At 45.7% G+C, this 20219-nt stretch overlaps 1 protein-coding gene across 9 annotated transcripts in view; it reads right to left on the reverse strand.

Moving 5' to 3' along the window:
* Positions 1 to 19967, reverse strand: part of LOC108408622 (uncharacterized) — a 26147-nt gene extending 6180 nt beyond the window's left edge. For 3 of the 9 annotated variants that reach the window (XR_012125656.1, XR_012125653.1, XR_012125655.1), the window contains exons 1-5: positions 19777 to 19962; positions 16923 to 16998; positions 16280 to 16406; positions 15879 to 15974; positions 9191 to 12080 (exon numbers count right to left, since the gene is read on the reverse strand). Coding sequence is in view for 5 of the 9 variants with exons in the window: in XM_073223097.1 (XP_073079198.1) it covers positions 10060 to 12080; positions 15879 to 15974; positions 16280 to 16406; positions 16923 to 16970 (2292 nt within the window). In the remaining 4 variants the exon portion in view is untranslated. Of the gene's footprint in view, positions 1 to 6607; positions 12081 to 15878; positions 15975 to 16279; positions 16407 to 16922; positions 16999 to 17755; positions 17896 to 19431; positions 19658 to 19776 lie in introns of those variants that run through there. The other 6 variants (XR_012125654.1, XM_073223097.1, XM_073223098.1 and 3 more) reach the window with 6 other exon arrangements.
* Positions 19968 to 20219: the final 252 nt, after the last annotated feature.

Genomic DNA, 20219 nt, shown 5'->3' on the forward strand with positions numbered 1-20219 from the left:
AAATTTATTTGCTGCATTGCCTTTGTCAGGATACCACTAAACCTGTAAAATATTGCTGAATGTTAATTCATTCCTGCATGTTGTAATACTAATTTTATTTTTGCTTTAAGCAAATAATTATTTCAATGTATGTTGTAAAATCTTCAGATAGATTTCTTGTAATGGTTTAATTCTGCTTTCTCAATTCTATGTTGTTAGATTTCCATTTTTTAGATGCAAGTGTATTTGCCATCAAGTACCTGATGAGGACTTTTGAATTTTCATACTCATTTCAAAGAAAAGTGTATTATCTAAAGGCATGTGGGTGCGTAAACAAGATAATGCTTGCATTAAAGCAAAAATAAAAAGGGGTATTACAACATAGAGGAATGAATTGAAATTGGGAAAATGACAAATTTAGTGGTATTTTGACAAACACAGAAAGGAAAATATGTAAATTTAATTTCAAAATAAGCTTTAAAACAAAGCAGATTCAAAGAAACTTTACTGAGAAAATAAACATAAAGACATAAGCTTGCAGAGAGAGGACAAACTCAATTAATGATACAGAAAACACAAAAGTTGTTTTCTGATTAAAATTTTTAATGATAATCCCAACTTGATACCTGCAATAAATCCTGTCTGGCCATGTTATTTACATATTTTTATATACTATTGGACATTAGATACTAATAGGAGTTTCACAACTATGTTCATAAGATGTACTGGTCTGTGGTTTTCTTTTTAATGTCTTCCTCTTCTTTGGGTAGTAACACTGTCCTCAGAGAAGGGGTTAAGAAGTGTTCCCTGTGCTTCTATTTTCTAGAAGACATTGTAGAAAATTGGCATAATTTCTTCTTTAAATATTTTATATAATTCACCAGTGAAACCATTTGAGCCTGGTGACTTCTCTTTTGAGAGATTATTAATAATTGATTCAATTTCTTTACTAGATATGATGCTACTAATGGGACCCATTTCTTTTTGTATGAGCCTCCATAGACTGGGGCTTTCAATCATTTGGTGCATTTCATCTAATTTATCAGATCTGTGGCCACAGTTGTATAGAATATTGTTTTATCATTTTTATGCTCATGGGATCAATAGTGATGGCTGATCTTTTAATTTTTGATATTAGTAACTTCTGTCTTCTCTTTTTAATTAGTATAATGTTTCATCAATTTCCTTGATCTTTTCAATGCAACAGCTTTTGGTTTCCTTGATTTCCTCCACTGGTTCCCCATTTTCACTTTCATTGATCTCTGTTCCACTGTTCATTGTTTCTTGTTCTGCTTGCTTTAGGTTTACACTGCTCTTCCTTTTTAGTTTTATATGATAGATGGTTGGATTATTGAGCTTACTTTTCCCTCTCAATATGTGCATTCACTGGTATAAATGTTCCTTTAAGCAATGCTTTCACTGCATTGCATAAATTTCAACAAATTGTGTTTTAATTCATGTAGTTCAAAATACTTAAAAAATATTTTTCCCTGGGACTTCTCTTCAATCCATGGGTCATACAGAAGTGCATTGTTAAATTTCCAAGTATTTTGGTATATTGATGTATGTTTCTGTTATTGAGTGCTACTTTCATTGGACTGACCACACAATGAACCTTTTATGATGCGGGCATTAGCTTCCGGTGGCCACCATAACTCATTATCACAGACTGGGGGGCTTGAGCACCAGTTGAGCTCCTCACAGCTGTGGAATCCAGAATTCCAGAACTAAGGTGTCAGCAGGGCTGTCGTCTTCTGAGGCCCCTTTGGGTTGTGGGTGGCTGTGTTCTGCTGCCTTTACATGATCTCTCTGTGCCTCTGTCATACTTTCTCGTGTTTGTAAGGACAGCAGTCCTATTGGGTTAGGGCCCAACCTACTGACTTCATGTACACTTGGTTACTTCCTTATACACCCTGTCTCCACATGCAGTCACATTCTGACTTACTGGGGATCAGGACGTCAACATATGAAGTTGGGTTGTGGGGACACGCAATTCAGCCCATTGCAATGCCTCTTCGTTTAAGCACATTGTGGTGGATTTTACTGCACAGAATTATGTCTACCTTGGTGAATATTTCATATGTGTACAAGAAAATGTGTATTGTGATGCTGTGGGATCAAATATTCTATAAACATCAGATCCAATTGTGTCGTTAGTGATTTCCTACTCAGTTGAAATCTATCCTAGTTTTCTGCCTGCTGGATATTTCAATTACTAAGAGGACTGCTGAAGTCTCCAACTCTTACAGTAAACATATATATTTCTCTGCAGTCCTACCAGTTTTTGCTTCATGTATTTTGAAACTCTGTTAGGTGCACAGAAATTAAAGATTGTGGTAATTTCTTGGAGTGTTGTTCCCCTCATTATTATGTAATGCCTGTCCTTATCGCAGATAATTTTCCTTGTTTGGAAATTGACTTTGTGTAAAGCCAAAGTAGCTACTCCAATTATTTACTGTAGTGAAGACCTACATTTTACCCTCTCTTTAATTTTGTAGTCTGTGTATTTATATTTAGAGTATATATTTTCTAGACAGTGTTTCTTTACCTTGAAAGGGATTGTTATAGTTGGATTAATATCTACCATAGATGTAATTGTTTTGCGTTCATTACATTTTTTCTGTATATTTTTGTGACTCTGACCTTTTTACATGATTCTGTGTTCTTTTAGCTAATTAATAATACTCATTTTTAAAATTTGCAGTGTTTACACTAGAGTTTATAAGCACATTTACAACTCATGTAGGTCCTCTACAACAGTGTATTCCATTTCTCTTTTGCTGTCATTTCCTTATTCATAAACTATACATTGTTGCTATTATTTTGAAAAGAAATCAAGATGTCCATGAAAATAAGATTATATTTACCTTGTCAACCTTCTTCCTTTATGTAGAACTGATTTTTCTCATTCATATATGTATATATATTTTTTTCTATGAAAAAAGTTCTCTTAATATTTCCTCAAAGTCTGGCCTACTGGCAAAAAGTTTCCATTTTTGTTGTCTGAGAAAGGCCTTGTTGTCCACTTCTGAATGACAGTGTCATGGGATACAGAATTCCAAGTTAGTTTCTTTTTCTTTCAATTTATTAAATATTTCACTCCTCTCTTGTTGCTAGTATGATTACTGAAGACAGGTTCACCTTTTTTGTTGGATGCTAAAAATGATGTTAGCAACGTTGCTCAAGTGAAACCTTAATAAAATTGTGTATCAATGATACCTTGATAAATAAATGATGTGTTAGGTATACCAGAACTGGAAGTACACAGGCCTTTACTGTGAGGTTTTATTTATCTCAGTTGGGCTGTGTTAGTATTTGTTGCAGCTGCAAGTGTCAGAGGCTTCAGTATCGCCTAGTGTCCTTTTGGACTCCCCTGGTGAGTATTTCCCTAAGAAATTATTATTTTTTATATTAAGGTATCATTTACATACACTTATGAAGTTTTCACGTGAAAAATGTGGTTACTATATTCATCCATATTGAGTCCACCCTATACCCCACCGAAGTCCCTGTCCATCAGTGTAGTAAGATGCCAGTCACTGCATATCTTCGCTGTGCTAGTCTTATCTGTGATGCCCCCAAACACACTATGTGTACAAATTCTAATACACCTCTATCCACTTCTCCCTCCTTCCCCATCCCCCACCCACCCCTCCCCTTTGGTAACCGCTAGTCCCTTCTTAGATTCTGTGTCTGCTGCTGTTTTGTTCCTTCAGTTTTGCTTCATTGTTATGTTCCACAAATGAGGAAAATTATTTGCTACTTGTCTTTCTCTGCCTGACTTATTTCACTTGAGCATAATACCCTCTAGCTCCATCCATGTTGTTGCAAATGGTAGGATTTGTTTCTTTCTTATGGCTGTAGAGCATTCCACAGTGTATATGTACGACATCTTCTTTATCCATTCATCTACTAATAGACACTTAGGTTGCTTCCATACCTTGGCTACTGTACACAGTGGTACAACAAACATATGGATGCATATGTCTTTTTGAATCTGAGAAATTGTATTCTTTGGATAAATTCCTAGGAGTGGAATTCCTTGGTGAAATGGTATTTCTACTTTTAGTTTTTTGAGGAACCTCCATATTGCTTTCTAGAAGGTTGAATGAGTTTACATCCCCAATAACAGTGTGGGAGGGTTCCCCTTTCTCTGCATCCTTGCCAGCATTTGTTGTTCTTAGTCTATTGGATGTTGGCCATCCTAACTGGCGTGAGGTGGTATCTCATTGTGATTTTAATTTGCATTTCCCTGATAATTAGTGGTGTGGAGCATCTTTTCATATGCCTGTTAGCCATCTGAATTTCTTTGGAGAACTGTCTGTTCATATCCTCCACCCATTTTTTAATAGGGTTATTTGCTTTTTGGGTGTTGAAGCATGGGAGTTTTTTAAATGTATTTTGGATGTTACCCCCTTATCAGGTATGTCATTTACAAATATATTCTCCCTTATGTAGGATACCTTTTCGTCCTGATGGTGTCACTTGCTATACAGCTTTTCAGCTTGATGTATTCCTATGTGTTCATTTTTGCTTTTGATTGCCTTGTCTGAAGAAATGCATTCAGAAAAAAGTTGCTCATGTTTATATTCGAGAGAGTTTTGCCTATTTTCTTTGAACAATTTTATGGTTTCATGACTTACATTCAGGTCTTTGATTCATTTTGTTTGCATTCTGTATGGTGTTAGACAATAATCCAGTTTCATTCTCTCACATGTAGTTGTCCAGTTTTGCCAACACCAGTTGTTGGACAGGCTATTTCCCCATTGTATGTCCACGGCTCCTTTATCATATATTAATTGGCCATTTATGCTTGGATTTATATCTGGGCTTTCTATTCTGTTCCATTGATCTATGGGTCTGTTCTTGTGCCAGTACCAATTTCTCAATTACTGTGGCTTTGTAGTAGAGCTTGAAGTTGGGAGTGCAATCCCCCCAGCTTTATTTTCTTCTGAAGATTGCTTTGGCTATTCAGGGTCTTTTATGGTTCCATATGAGTTTTTTAACAATTTGCTGTAGTTTGTTGACGAATGCTGTTGGTATTTTGATAGGGATTGCACTGAATCTATAGATTGTTTTACGCAGGATGGCCAATTTGAAAACATTAATTCTTCCTTTCCATGAGCATCAAATGTATTTCCATGTATTGGTATCTTCTTTAATTTCTCTCATTAGTGTCTTGTAGTTTTCAGGGTATAGATCTTTAACTTCCTTAGTTAGGTTTATTCCTAGGTATTTTATTCTTCTTAATGCAATTGTGAATGGAATTGTTTTCCTGATTTCTTTTTCTGCTAGTTCATTGTTAGTGTATAGGAATGCCACAGATTTTTGTGTATTTATTTCTATACTGCAACTTTGCTGAATTCAGATATCTGGAGTGAAAGTTTAACTGCTTCCTTACCAATCTGGATGACTTTTATTTCTCTGTGTTATCTGACATGGCTATGACCTCCAGAACTATGTTGAATAAAAGTGGGGAGAGTGGGCATCCTTGTCTTGTTCCCAATCTTAAAAGCATTCAGCTTTTCTATGATACATGTGATATTGGCTGAGGGTTTGTCATATATGGCCTTTATTACGTTAAGATATATGCCCTCTATACAAATTTTGTTTTTATCATGAATGTATGCTGAATTTTGTCAAATGCCTTTTCAGCATCTATGTAGATGATCATGTGGTTTTTGTCCTTTTTGTTGATTTGGTGTATGATGTAGATGGATTTTCTAATGTCGGACCATCCTTGCATCCCTAGAGTAAATCCTACTTGATCATGATGGATGATCTTTCTGATATATTTTTGACTTTGGCTTGCTAATATTTTGTTGAGTATTTTTGCGTGTATGTTCATCAGGAATATTGGTCTGTAATTTTTTCTTTGTGGTGTCTTTGCCTGCTTTTGGTATTACAGTAATGCTGGCTTCATAGAATTAGTTTGGAAGTGTTCCCTCCTCTTCCACGTTTTGGAAAACTTTGAGGAGGACGGGTATTATGCTTTCACTAAATGTTTGATAAAATTCAGCGGTGAACTGATCTGGTCCAGAAATTTTGTTCTTAGGTAGTTTTTTGATTACCAACTTAATTTCATTATGGGTAATGGGTCTGTTTAGATTTTCTGTTCCTTCCTGGGTCAGCCTTGGAAGGTTATATTTTTCTATAAAGTCCATTTCTTCAAGGCCATCCAGTCAGCATATAATTTTTCATAGTATACTTTAATAATTTTTTGTATTTCTGTGGTGTCTTCTGATTTTTTCCTTTTCCATTTCTGATTCTGCTTATGTGTGTAGACTCCTTTTTTCTTAATAAGTCTGGCTAGGGGTTTATCTATTTTGTTTATTTTCTCAAAGGACCTGCTCCTGCTTTCATTGATTCTACTGTTTTTTCCCTGATTTTGTTTATTTCTGTTCTAATCTTTATTATATCCCTCCTTCTAGAGACTTTGGGCCTTTGTTCTTCTTTTTCCAGTTTCATTAATTGTGAGTCATATGGGATTGTTCTTTCCTGAAGTAGGCCTGTATTGCAATATACTTCCCTCTTAGCATGGTCTTCGCTGCATCCCAGATTTTTCATTGTTGAAATACTGTTGTCATTTTTCTCCATGTTACTCGATCTCTTTTTTTATTTGGTCGTAGATCCACTGATTCTTTAGAAGCATGTTGAGCATCCATGTTTTTGTAGGCTTTTTCATTTTCTTTGTGATTTATTTCTAGTATCATACCTTTGTGGTCTGAGAAGCTGGTTTATACAATTTCAATCTTTTGGAATTTACTGAGGCTCCTTTTGTGGCCTAGTATATGATCTATTCTTGAAAATGTTCCATGTGCACTTTAGAAGAATGTGTATCCTGTTGCTTTGGGGTGGAGTGTTCTACAGATATGTTAGGTCCATCTGTTCTGTGTTGTTCAGTGCCTCTATCTCATTTCCTCTCTGGTTGATCTCTTCTTGGAGTGGTGTGTTGAAGTCTCCTAAAAAGAAATGCTTTGCATTCTATTTCTCCCCTTTAAGTCTGTATTGGTTTTACATGTGTAGGTGCTCCTGTGTTGGTAGCATAAATATTTATTATGGTTATATCCTGTTGTGGGACTGACCCCCTTTGAAATTATTCTTCAAGAGAGTCTCTTGGATGTTATTTACTGCAACTATACTAAGCATTTTTGATGTGGTGGTCAGGTTTGTGGAAGAATGTGTTTTTAAATCTTATGAGTAATTTCCTTTAAGTGTGCCCATGTCCCTGTGTTAACCTGTGAATTTTTATTACCATTTAGGAGTTATGGTTTATTTTCTATAGGTTTTAGAAATAAGAAACCTGGTGGCTTGCACTTAAAACAAAGGAAGTTCAGGTTGAAATGAGCTCCTTCCAATATTTTCATGTATGCTTGGGACCAAATATTTTTTTAGTGTGCCCACGCTCCTCCTTATGAGATAGGAAAGCTAGAGGAAGGAGCTAGCCAATTACCCTTCTTCCATGTCAGAGAAGTATAAACTAAGGTAGGTCTCAATGAAAGGACCTTGTTAGGTGGATTAGTACATCTGTGGCATTTTTCAGAATGGTTACTTCTCCCCAGTGGATACTTCAAAAATGGTCCCTTTTTCTTTCCCCTGCTGGAAGCATAAGGTTTTTCTCAGATCTTCACTTAGAATATGTGAACATACTGAAGGTAAATCTCATGAAGTTGTGGTATTTACCCGCAAAATGGCCACGAGGTATTGTCTTCTGTCTAAACTGTTTGTTATTCCCAGCTGGGAGGCTGGATGGCAGGGGCTAAGTTTGCAAGGCCTGGTGCAGGGAGGTCAGGCCACATCAGCCTTTGTGTGTCCTTTCTTAGAACATTTTCTAGAGGGCTTACAGTCATTAATATATATCACACAATTCAGCTCTTTCTGAAAGACAAAGAGACTCATTCCTTTTAAGTGTAATCATGAAGGACAGGGCAGTTTCCTGGTTTTTTGTGAGGATAGAATCCTAACTACACTAAGCAGCTGGTCTGAACACATTCCACTGACCAGCCCTTTGAATATTTTCTCTTTTCCAACTCTACCAAGACCCTGAACTCTCTCATTCCCTCCTTGTCCCTTTAAAATTCCCATTACCCCTAAAAACCAATGAGGTCTACACACCAAGATATATGAATGGGCTCACACAATCATGAAGCCCACAAAGTCCCAGAACACCCCATCTGGAAGCCGGGTCTCAAGGCCTAAGTAGGGGAGCTGATGGTGGAAATCCCAGAGAACAGGAGGTCAAAGTGAAGCTCTCTGGTGGAGACCTGAGCACCAAAGGCTCAGATGTCTGAGGGCAGAAGGTGGATGTTCCAACTCCAGAAAAGAAAATTCATCCATCTTCACCTTTTTGATCATGTAGCTCACCAACTCCCTGAATCATGTCACCCACAAGGCTGAGGACAATCTCCAGTCTACTGAGACAAATACACCTCTCAGGAACAATCTCCCAGAAATTCCAAAATAATCTTACTAGGTGTCTGGGCATCTTAGTGCAGGGAACACACAAAGTTAACCCCCAGTCACTGACTCTTACACATGAACAGCCTTTTGCCTCCCAATATCCTTCTGCAGTGTTTATGGAGGTCAGCAGGGAGCAGTACCCCCTGTTAAGGTTCTCATGTCCTATACATTCAAGTGCCCATGCCATCACACCTGCCACAGCTTTGCCTCGGCTGGGGCATTACCCAGGGAATGCCTTGGGAAACAGAAGCCGAGTGCCTACTTGTGCCCACATGCCAACCTGCTCTTCTGCCAGCCAGGCAAGGAGCCATTCCCCAAATCCCTATTTTACTACCGTGTTGTCAGACAGTTCTGGGTACCACTTGTGGGACAGCTCTGCAAAGGAGAGACTGAGATGAAACTGAATAAAACAAGGTTTTTATCTGGAGACAAAATGTGTGTGAGAACGTGGGGAGGAGGTAAGGCCGGCTGAGAGGGGAGGCAACAGGAGCGTTTGGTGGGAAAGCCCTGGGATGCTGGGTAGGCTCAGGGAGGGCACATCAGCAACAGGCCTGCCCTTATCCCCAGGCTTTTGTCACTGGTTCAGAGCAGCCCATGGGAAACTTGGTCAGGCACAAGACCAGATCTGGAGGAGAGAGTCCACATTTCCCCAGGAGCCCAGGTAATTCCCTCCCCTCCCCTGGCGTCTGATTCTCAAACCTGGGCCTCTTGTCTCAGAATCTGCTATAAATATTCAGGACCAGAGACTTACCTTTCCTCGTGCATGGGGAACATCTCCAAGTTCAATCTTGGTAGCCCTGTGGATCCCCTCAGCCTGCATGGAGCATCTGTGAGGTCACGGGCTCAGCTGTAGCTTTGTTAAGCAGCAGTTACTGGATGGAAAGGGCAGACCACCAGAGGCACACTCTGAGGTGCAGATGCTCAACCATCAGTTCACTGCATCTTGACACTTCCCCTAAGGAAGCCCCTTAACAGAGAAATTGCAGTAATTGCTACTTATGTATGTGTAGTTACAGGGCTCCCACTGTTTCTCTGGAGTTTGGATGGGGATGGGGTATGTGGTGACCAGCTTTCTTCTGCATCTGTTGGCTTCTAACTAAAGCTTTGTCCACACTGTCCACATAAGTGCTTCTCTGCTGATTGAAACCTTTGTTATCCACAGGTGTGATTATGACTTATCTTTCTCACCCTGCAGGACCCACAGGCTCTTTTCTCCATGTGTGCATTGGGGCCATGGGAGGGATGACTATCAAGTAAGGCCTCGTGCATATTCCTCACACAACTGCTTCTCTCCTAAGTGTGTCTTCGCCTACTGCAGTATGACTTGTCGGTACTCTGGTGCCTGCTCTCCCGGAAAGCTGTGGGATTTTCTCCTACACTCAGTACAGACACAGATTCTCACTAGTTGTTTCCACTTGTGGGACATTGGGATGATTTTTGCATTAAGCGTTAGATACACTCCATGTACACAACAGGCTTCTCCCTGGAGTGTACCTTCTGAAGTCTCTGATTTGATTTAAAGCTAAAACTGCCCACAATAGTCAGAAGGCTTCTTCCTAGACTGTTTCCACTGGTGGGACATCAGGGCTGATTTTTGTATAAAGCCTTGCCCACACTCCTTCATACAAAAGGCTTCTCCTCTGAGTGTGTTTTCTGATGTCTCTGGAGATTTGACTTCCACCGAAAACGTTGCCCACAATACCTACACACAAAAGGCCTCTCCCCTGAGTGTTCCGACTGGTGGGAAATGAGGGATGACTTGTGGAGAAAGCCTTGCCCACAGTCCTTGCACACAAAAGGCTTCTCGCCTGAGTGTGTCTTCAGATGTCTCTGGAGATTTGACTTCAAGCTAAAATCTCGCTCACAATATGTGCACACAAAAGGTTTCTCTCCTGAGTGTGTCTTCTGATGTCTCTGGAGATTTGACTTACACCGAAAACCTCGTCCACAATACCTACACACAAAAGGCTCCTCCCCTGAGTGTTCCCACTGGTGGGAGATCAGCGATGACTTGTGGAGAAAGCCTTGCCCACACTCCATGCACACAAAAGGTTTCTCCCCTGTGTGTGTCCTTAGGTGGGACATGAGGTTTGATTTCTGGATAAAGCCTCGCCCACACTCCTTGCACACAAATGGCTTCTCTCCTGAGTGTGTCCTCAGGTGGGAGATAAGGGATGATTTCTGGATAAAGCCTCGCCCACACTCCTTGCACACAAAAGGCTTCTCCCCTGAGTGTAGTTTCTGATGGCTCAGGAGATTTGACTTCAAGCTAAAACTTCGCCCACAATACCTGCACACAAAAGGCTTCTCCCCTAAGTGTTTCCACTCATGGGTTATCAGGGATGATTTTTGTGTAAAGCCTTTCCCACAGTTCTTGCACAGGAAAGGCTTCTTCCCTGAGTGTTTCCACTGGTGGGCGATAAGGGATGATTTTTGGATAAAGCCTTGCCCACACTGCTTGCACACAAAGGGCTTCTCACCTGAGTGTGTCTTCAGATGTCTTAGGAGATTTGACTTTAAGCTAAAATTTCGCCCACAATATCTGCAAACAAAAGGCTTTGCCCCTGACTGTGTCTTCTGATGGCTTAGGAGACTGGTCTTCCACCTAAAACTTTGTCCACAATACCTGCACACAAAAGGCTTCTCCCCTGAGTGTGTCCTCAGGTGGGAGATCAGGCATGACTTTTGGGTAAAGCCTTGCCCACACTCCTTGCACACAAAAGGCTTCTCTCCTGAGTGTTTCCGCTGGTGGGAGATTAGGTATGATTTTTGGGTAAAGCCTTGCCCACACTCCTTGCACACAAAAGGCTTCTCCCCTGAGTGTGTCCTCTGATGGGTTATCAGAGATGATTTCTGGGTAAACCTTTGTCCACACTCCTTGCACACAAAAGGCTTCTGGCCTGAGTGTTTCCACTGGTGGGAGATCAGGGCTGATTTTCGAGTAAAGCCTTTCCCACACTCCTTACACACAAAAGGCTTTTTGCTAGAGTGTGACCTCCTATATATTATGAGGTTTGACTTATTAAAGTCTGGCCCACCCTCCCTGCACATGTAAGGATTCTCTCCTGGGTGTGTTTTGTGGTGCAAGAACAGTGCTGACTTATCAATAAAGTCCTGTCCACACTCCCTGCATGTTAAAAGATTCTGTCCAAAATGTGCTTTTCTGTGTTCAAGTAGCTTTGTCTTCTGGCTAAAGCCTTGCCCACATTCTGCACATGTGATCACTTCCCATACTGAATTTTCTCTTCCTTTCAATACTTCACCTGTTTCTTTAGGATTTCCCCTCTGGGCTTGGCTGCTCTCTATTTCCACCACTGTGTTCTTTTGCCCCAGACTTATTGCCTGTGTGGGCTGCGGGTCAGAAGATGCTCCTGAGGTCTGACACCTCCTCAAGAAGGCCTGGAAGTTTTCTTCTCTCTCTTGACCTTCTGCTGTATTACCCTGGTCGCTCTGATGGGAAAGTTCTTCCTGCTCTTGTTCCTGGTGCTCCAGGCCAGGACTCCTTCGCTGTGGGTAATTTGTTGCACAAACACCTGGAGACATGTGAGCAGAATGGTTGTGAATCATGTGCCGGATGAGGATGTGCTGATTGCAGGCCAGGGGGAAGCAGGGAGAGAGACGCATTTCTGGCTTTGCTTCTGCTGGAGAGAAAAAGTGCCCCATTAGGACTGTCACAGGTTAGGCAGCCTGGGCCACCACACAACACAAATGCCACCACCTCCCACAAGGGTTACCCTCCCAGGCCCTGCTCTTCCATCTAGTTGGAAGCTTCTATCTTCTCTTGGAGAGAATGTGCACAGTACCGAAGGATTTCCTCCAGTCTTTTCAAATTACTGCTACTGCATCATCAAAATTGTAAATCCTACTGAGCCTTAGAAGGGAAACCTTGCTGTATGTGACAACACGGATGGACCCTGAGGACATCATGCTGAGTCATGTAAGACAGACAAATCCTGCACAACAGCGTCTGCATGTGGGATCTGAGAAACAGAAGCAGAAGCAGATGGACAGGCAAGGAATCATGGATACCACACGTAGGGGAGCAACTGGGGGGCAGGCAATATAAGGCGAGGGGATGAAGCTCCACAACCTTCCAGCTAGAACAGTCATGGGATGTAGTGTACAGCACAGGGAATATAATGTAATACATTTGTGAGATGATGGATAGCAACTAGTCTTATCACTGGGATCATTTTCTAATGGATAAAAATAACACATCACTATGAACGGAAATGAATCACACTAGAAAATAGGATATTGTATGTCAATGACACCTCAATAAAAAAATATGCATCAGATGTCACCTTTGGCGTACACACTCCAGTGGCTTCTGATCACATGAACTACATCTTAGAATGGATTGCAGGGCCCTGTACCCCACTTCCCACTCACACTTCAGTTGCTGCCACTTTCTGAGTCCCTCGCTCCAGCCGACACTGAATGACATTTGTTGTATCCTTTGAACAAAGCTCCTTGCTGACTGGGCAAAAGGAACAGCAAATACACCGGCACAAATGTGCTTGGCTTAATAGTTTTGTTAGTCTCAATTTTGCTCAAATGGCGCCTAATTAGAGACTTTGGCTGTCCATCCTGCGTGACCACATCACCCACTCCCAGCCCACTGTCCCAACACCACACCTCCACATGCTTTTCCAGGAGTAGTGTATTCACAGCACTTCTTGCCTGATATCACAAAGGTGGTGAGGGTTGCTGCCCATGCTCTGCCATGTGCCACCACTGCATGTAAGTGAGGGGAAGGAGGGATTGGATGGGCTCCAGTGCTATATTCTCATTCTGAAAATGGAGGTTGGCATGGAATAAAAAGCCAAACAATGAATGAGTATTTTATGAATAACCACATACTTATTCCATGAACTTTTAAAAGTGAACAGTTAAGAGGATTCACAAGAGCTTTTCTTGCTGAGAAACCTGAGAAATAATTTGAGAAGACTTGTCTTTTATTCTGTAAACTGCTCACCATTAAGTGCCAATGTAAATGGTGTACAGGAAATTTTGAAAAATGTATATATACACAAAATGAATATAAAAACCACCTGTAGAAAGGAAATATTTACATCAGCTAGTTTGACTACATGAAAAAAACCCAGTCATGTTCAGAAAGGAAAACCTGCAGTGAAAGGAGAAGCTCCACATTGACTGAAAGCACTCCTGGTGCTTCTGGTCGTCCCTGTGCTAACTCCCCAGGGAATCACCTGGGCCCTGTCAGACGTGTGACTGTCTGAGCACTTGCATGTCACCCGCAGGGATCCCCAGTGCTCTCACTGGCTTCTGATCATTCAGAGGATGCAGCTCTGGCTGTATCTGCCAAGCCCCAGAAGGGGCTACCTGCCAGCAGCCTCAGTTCACACCACCCGGGAGACCCCAGCTTCTTCAAGCCCCTGCCAGGACCCTCCTCTGTTCGTTACGGGCCTGCCATGGACTTGCTTTGGTCTAAGAATTCTGTGGACAAAGTATGAACGCTGGTGTCACACTTCAATACTCACACTCTGAGAAGCTGGTGGCAGAAAGAAACCCTCTCCTTAAAATTCACTGACAGATAAATCCATGAGCAACTGCTTTTGGGTGGGGAAGGAGCTCTTATGGCCAGGAAAGTACAGAGCAAGGAATGAGAAAGACGTCCGCAGTCTGAATGAGCTCCCTCCATGCAGACCACAGGGCAGAGGCATGTCAACAATGCGCTGGTGTTAGCAGAGAAGGCCCGGTAGGATTCCACTCACATCAAGGGCCAGAACCGGCCAAGTGCTGCCCACTGGGCAGAACCACAGCAGCGGTGGCCTTATGGGGAGGTGGGAAACGACTGGGAAGGGGCCTGAGGGGATGTACTGGGGAACCACAGAGCTCAGCTCACACAGGTGCACACACGAGAATGCACTGCCTGTCACTGCAGGTCTGCACACGTGGTATTTGGACTCTACCTACAAAGAACCACACAGAAACTTCTCGATACTGGTTAGCTGGACTCCCATGCAGAAGGGCTCATGGGTTAGAGGAAATGGTGTCTGCAACTCCCTTTGACAGCACCAGACAAAAAATGGGGTCTTGGATAAAGAGAGGAAAGCTCAGATGGAGAAATACGTCACCAAGAATACAGAGCAAAACCCTAAGTGCTGAGTCCAGGAAGTCACAAGGCTGTTGGCAGAAAGTGTTGTGGGATGTAAACCCAAAAGGCACATGCTACAAAAACATGTTAAATGGTTAATGCTATCAAAAACAAACCTAAAAAATGATACTTTTAAGATCAAAATAGAGTAATTCTTGCTACATATTGGAGATTAAATGATAGGATGACCAAGATTTGCTTCAAAATAATCGGGCAGTGGGAGAAGAGGGTGAGAGTGGGAGGAGGCAGGACTGCCCCCAAGAGAGTGGAGCCTGGAGATGGGCCCACAGAGCTCATCAGGGCTCCTGCACATGAGGTCACCTGTACACGAAGAACGTGGCACTAACAAAAGGACCATGATCACACAGGGACACATCAACTTGTCAGGAACAAATGCAACAGTTGTTCTGCAGTAGAAGATTTGAAATTCGTCTCTGTAATACTGGACGGATAGTTCAGACTGACCCACTCCTGCCAAGCAAAATGGTAAAGACGTACAAATTGAGAAACGACAACAATCTACAGGATGTGTTTGCGGCCGAGGCTCAGCGAGGATTCCTGCAGCAGGACACAAGGAGACTTCCAAGCACATGGCAATGGCAGCCACCTCAACGTGAGTGTGCTACCACGCTCCCCAAGAAGGGCCTAGGGGTCAGGAAGAACAGATGAAGCCGAAAACCAACACCCTCAGCATAACCAGAAGACACCCCACAAATTTACACTTGTCCACAGCCAAAGAAGGGGCATCAGAATCTCAGCAGAATCTCCCGTGATCCCACCACAAGGGCCTGGGGGAGGGAGGCCCAGGAAGTACTGGGCACACAGGAGACGGGAACAGGGGCACCAAAGGGGAACCCCCATTGCTGCAAGACAGCAAGTCCAGGTGACAGGAGAAAGAAAGAACCGTGACAAGCAGTCCCCATGGTGCCCACCTCCAGACAGCAGCCACCCGAAGGCAGTGCCTCTGGGTCACAAGAGGGAAAAGGAAGGAAAAGTGGCCCCCGAGACAATGGTGGCAAGAAGAAGATGTGGAAGATGGGACACACGGGGCCCTGCAGGACAGTAACACAGAGAAGACACCCCACTGCTGCCTCACAGAGGCGGATCAGCAAGGCCACAGAGGGAAAGCCTGCAGGAGGAAGGTGTCAGGGCACCCAGGACACCCCCTCACTCATCCAAGACAACGGTGTGGGAGGCAGGCAGGGCCAGGCAGCCCCAGCAGCCGCGGTGCGGAAGGACAGCTTCCTGCCAGGGCCTCTGAGCAGCTGCCCCGGCCCTGCAAGGCCGAAGGCCAGTGTCCACCCGAGGCTCCCCTCACCTGGACCGGGGCCTGGCCAGTGTCTCCTCTCTTCCCTCCACCGCTCTTCCCCTCGCTCCAGCCACGTGATGAGATCCGGTTTAGAACAGGGAATTCCTGCTTAGCGGGAAAAAGGAGCAGGTCAGTCTTAATTATAGGCTCAAGGGGCTATTTGCTGGCATGGCAGTGGTCCTGGCTCAGACCGACAGTGGCGTGAACTGTCTCCTGGGCTTGGAGCAGGGGCTGGGGTGAAGTGCCCCACCCAGGGAGCGAAGCCTGCCGGGGGGGGGGGGCAGTGCAAGCAGTACAGGCCCTGCCCATCCCCAGGGGAGCAGGAAGCTGAGCACATGCTTCTCAGTGGGACCCCAGGGAGAATAAGGTTCAAAGGGGACAAAACAGCCCTAAAGGGAGCCCCCGCGCACCCAGCGACACCAGGTGGCTGAAGTTCTCCAGCATCACGTGTCTGTACAGGGTCCTCTGCGCAGGGCTCAGCAGCTCCCATTCCTTCTGCGTGAAATCCACAGCCACATCCTCAAACGTCACAAAAGCCTGCAACACACCCAGGCCTCCTCACCAGAAGGCTGCAAGCCACAGCCGGGCCATGTGCGGGCACGGGGGCTGCATCCATCCCCCAGCATTGCAGGCGACCACCGTGTGCCAGACCTTCCACACTGCAGGCGGTGGTTCCCAGGGGCAGCCTGAGACGGACAGCATGTCTGCCCTCCTCCCCAGCCCGAGGACCTGCCTCATCCCGCAGGGGCTGATCAGGCAGCCCGTCCTGCTTGAAGCCTCGGCCCCCGCTGCCTACGGCACCTCCCCTCACACACCAACCAACCGATCTTCACTGGGCACTGGGGCAAGGGCAGCCATCCTGTGTGTGCTGCTCACACTTCAGCCCTTGGTGCCGTCCCGCCCAGTACCGCACAGGGATGTGGCCAGGCCAGGCAGGTCAGCACCCCAGGACGGCTGCTGCCTTGGCCCTGTACCAATGAGGCAGCCACCAGGGTAAGTGAAGGGGTGGGTCCGTCCTGTGATGGCAAAGATGGGACATCTGGTATGTCTCACCTCTCTGCCGGCCTTCCAGGGTCCCAGAGCCGCCTTCCTGCTCTCCATGGGGAAGGGAAGCCCTCGGAGGGCTGCTCTGTGGGGAGGGAAGAGAGTAAGAGGGTGCGTGGGTGCGCCTGCCCCGTGCGAGGCAGGGCTGACCCTCGCAGTGGGGGGCAGTCATGGGCACCAGCACGGCCACCTCCAGGGTCCTGACAGGGGCAGAGGGAGCCAGGCTACCTGCTGGCGCAGCTCCACACTGGGGCCTGGGCGTGAGGCTTCAGCGCCACGGGAGCTGAGTGAGGATTTCTTACCACGCTGAGTGAATGAGGGACGGCCTTGGGACCCCCAGGGGAGCTCCTGCCTCTCAGGTCAGGGCCCAGAGCTCCAGGGGGCCTCATGACGGCACTAGGGCCTCTCTGAGCCTCAGGCTCCATATGCTTATGTAACCACAGGGCGCAGACCGGAGGCCACCAGTACATGGTGTTGGCAGGATGCAAAGCATGCTGCTAACCTCATACTGAAGCCCAGGGGGAGACGTGGGCAGGTAACGTGGGGGGGCCCCGGGATAGAAGCAATGTCCCACCCCAGGGCAACAGCAGGCAGCCAGATCAATCCCAGAACCGCTCCCTCATTTGGGGGTGTGGGAGCCTGTGTCTGGGGAGCTGACGGCAGGTCACACAGTGGAGGGCTCGGGGGTTTCTGATCAGAGGTGAGCGGGCAGAGGCTTCCCCCCAGGACTGCTTCTCACAGCGCCTGGCCTACCTCCACCCCTCATACACCCAAGGTCGGGGGCCAAGGCTAGGGCCCAGCTGAGAATCAGGATTGGAACAGTTCCCAGTATCTCAACGCACCATCAGCACGGGAGGCGGCTGAGCTGTGGTGAACAAGAAGCCCTAAGACACAGAGTCGGCCTCACGTGCGGGAGCCGCTGCCATCTGGGTCCTGGTGCAGCAAAGCACCTGTGGGGCACTTTACCAGGAGTCAGGGCGATCTGAACATGAGCCAGACGGAAGGTGACACTGAAGAGTTATTAAACAATACGGCCCCACATGGTGTTATTACAATTGGGCAACGAGTCCACGGAGGTTTGTCATACTGTTTTTTCAATTTGTATTTTAAAAATAAGGGAGGAAATGTGGTAGTTTAACTGTCAAACAAAGTGATGTGTAAAAGGCTGTCGTTAGACTGTTCCCCATACAGAAAAATATACCCATAGCATTAATATACCTAGAGAATAAAGAAAGTGACCACTGAGTGATGAAGAGAGAATACATGACATGGGCAGAACTATGTACAATTAATTTGTAAATAGAAGGCATATTATCTTAGAGAAACTTAACAAAACTGTTTTGTAGAACTGGTCAGAAACGAAAAGCAATGAAATTCCATCTTTCGTACAGGAAGTCAAAAAACATTAAAAAAGTTTTTTTCTGATTTCTTTATACATACTTTTTATACCAATAATTAACACTCTTTTATATCCTCTGTTGCATCTTTATATACTCCAAAGTAACAACGTTACTCTCCTACATTTACTTTCAGAAGTTTAAATATTTCATGTTTTTCATAGTACTGTAAGTCACTTTTTATTTCACCTTCCCATTATTTATTGCCAGGTTACAGAAATACAAGTGATCTTGAAAAACCTGATGTTGTATCTTGTGAAGTTCTAAGCTCACTTATTGGCACTCGTAGTTATATCACAGATTGCTTACGATATTTTCCAGGTACACACCATGTCTTCTGAGAATAAAGAAAGTTTAATTTTTTGTTTCTTAATGCTTATGCCTCTTTTTTCTTGTTTGTCCTAACAGACCAGCTAGATATTGTAAGATAATGCTGAGTGAGGGTGCGTAAGGCTGGACGCAAATGGTTGTTCCTCATCGTACAGGAAAGCACTTTAAGATTCACGCATGCCCTTTGCTATAGGAAGGAAGTTTCTATTCGACAGATGCTGAGAATGTGTCACAAAATGGTGGGGAAATTTGTCATCTACCATTTTTTGTTTTGCATCAATTCAGGTGATCATGTGAATGCTTCTCCTTTGCTCCATTCAAGCAGGAAATTAAACTGTCGCCTGGAAATTATAAACCCATCTTCTTCATAATGAACTCTACTTGGCCAGAGTATATTATCCTTTGCATATACTTAACCACAAGCCTTCCCCCTCTGTCCTACTTCGGGGAAGCAGGGAAGGGCCACCGAGGTCTGAGTTGGGCTCACGAGTTCCCGTCGCCTGGGACACCGGGACAGGCCTCCCGCTGTCCGACCGTGCTCTTTAGAAACCGCCCCCAAATCTCCTTTCTTGGCCTTCGGGAAGGTCTCCGAACACGGCCGCACTCCGTGCAGTGCTCTGGCCTCCCCGATATGATGGGGTGCTAGGGCGGGGTTCCCAGGCTGTGCAGACCCACGCGGACCCCGCATCCAGGTGACCCGGCCGTGCAAGTTGCCGAGGCACCTGCCCCCGCGGAGCTCAGCGAGCGCCCCTTTCCGCCCCCGGCCCTCCCTGCTCTCTGCCGCTGCTCACCGTTCTGGACGCCGCGCTCACCTCCACTCGCCCGACCTGTTCGAGGACTCCCTCTCCTCGGGCGTCAGGAACCCGCCCGCCCAGGCGGAGGCTCCGCCGAGCGCGCGGGGAGCGGCCCTCCAGACGCAGCCGCCCCACGACGCCGGGACTCCCCGGGCCGCAGCTCCCGGCCTTTCCCAGAGGCTCTCCCGGCGACTCGCCCCGTCTCCCCATGGGACACGGACCCCCTGCCCCTGCGGCCTGCAGGCGCTTCCGGCCTCAGCACCCCTCCCCCCCGCATCCGCACGGCCGGCCTCCTCCCTGCTCGGAAGAGCGAAGACACGGGGCTGCAGGGCCCCTACTCACCCGGGGACGGACGGCGGGCGGGGACGGGGGCTCCGCGTCCTCTGCCGGATGCAGACGGAGGCTCTGCGCCTCGGCGTGGCCGTCCACCCGAGCGCACTACCCGGGATCCCCCGCGCAGGCCGGGATTCCAGGACCCAGAATCCTCAACGGCGGCTCCAGGACGTCAGAACCCAGAATCCTCGGCGGGCGGCTCCAGGACGTCAGTACCCAGAATCCCCGGCGGGGCGTGTTCATGACTTCAGTACCCAGAATCCGTGGCGCAGCTCCACCTCCCGGGACTGCACCTCCCAGAACCGTCCAAGCTGCAGAGGTTCCTCTTACGTCAGCATGAAGTGAGGCCTCCTTGGATGCTGAAGCTGCACGGCCTCTACCGCAGTTGCGGATGGACGTTGTGGGAGCTGCGGGAGCATCTGCTGCACAGCCGTGCTGCACCTTACGTGAAG

The sequence above is a fragment of the Manis javanica genome, chromosome 15 (genome assembly GCF_040802235.1).
Source record: "Manis javanica isolate MJ-LG chromosome 15, MJ_LKY, whole genome shotgun sequence".
NCBI lineage: Eukaryota > Metazoa > Chordata > Mammalia > Pholidota > Manidae > Manis > Manis javanica.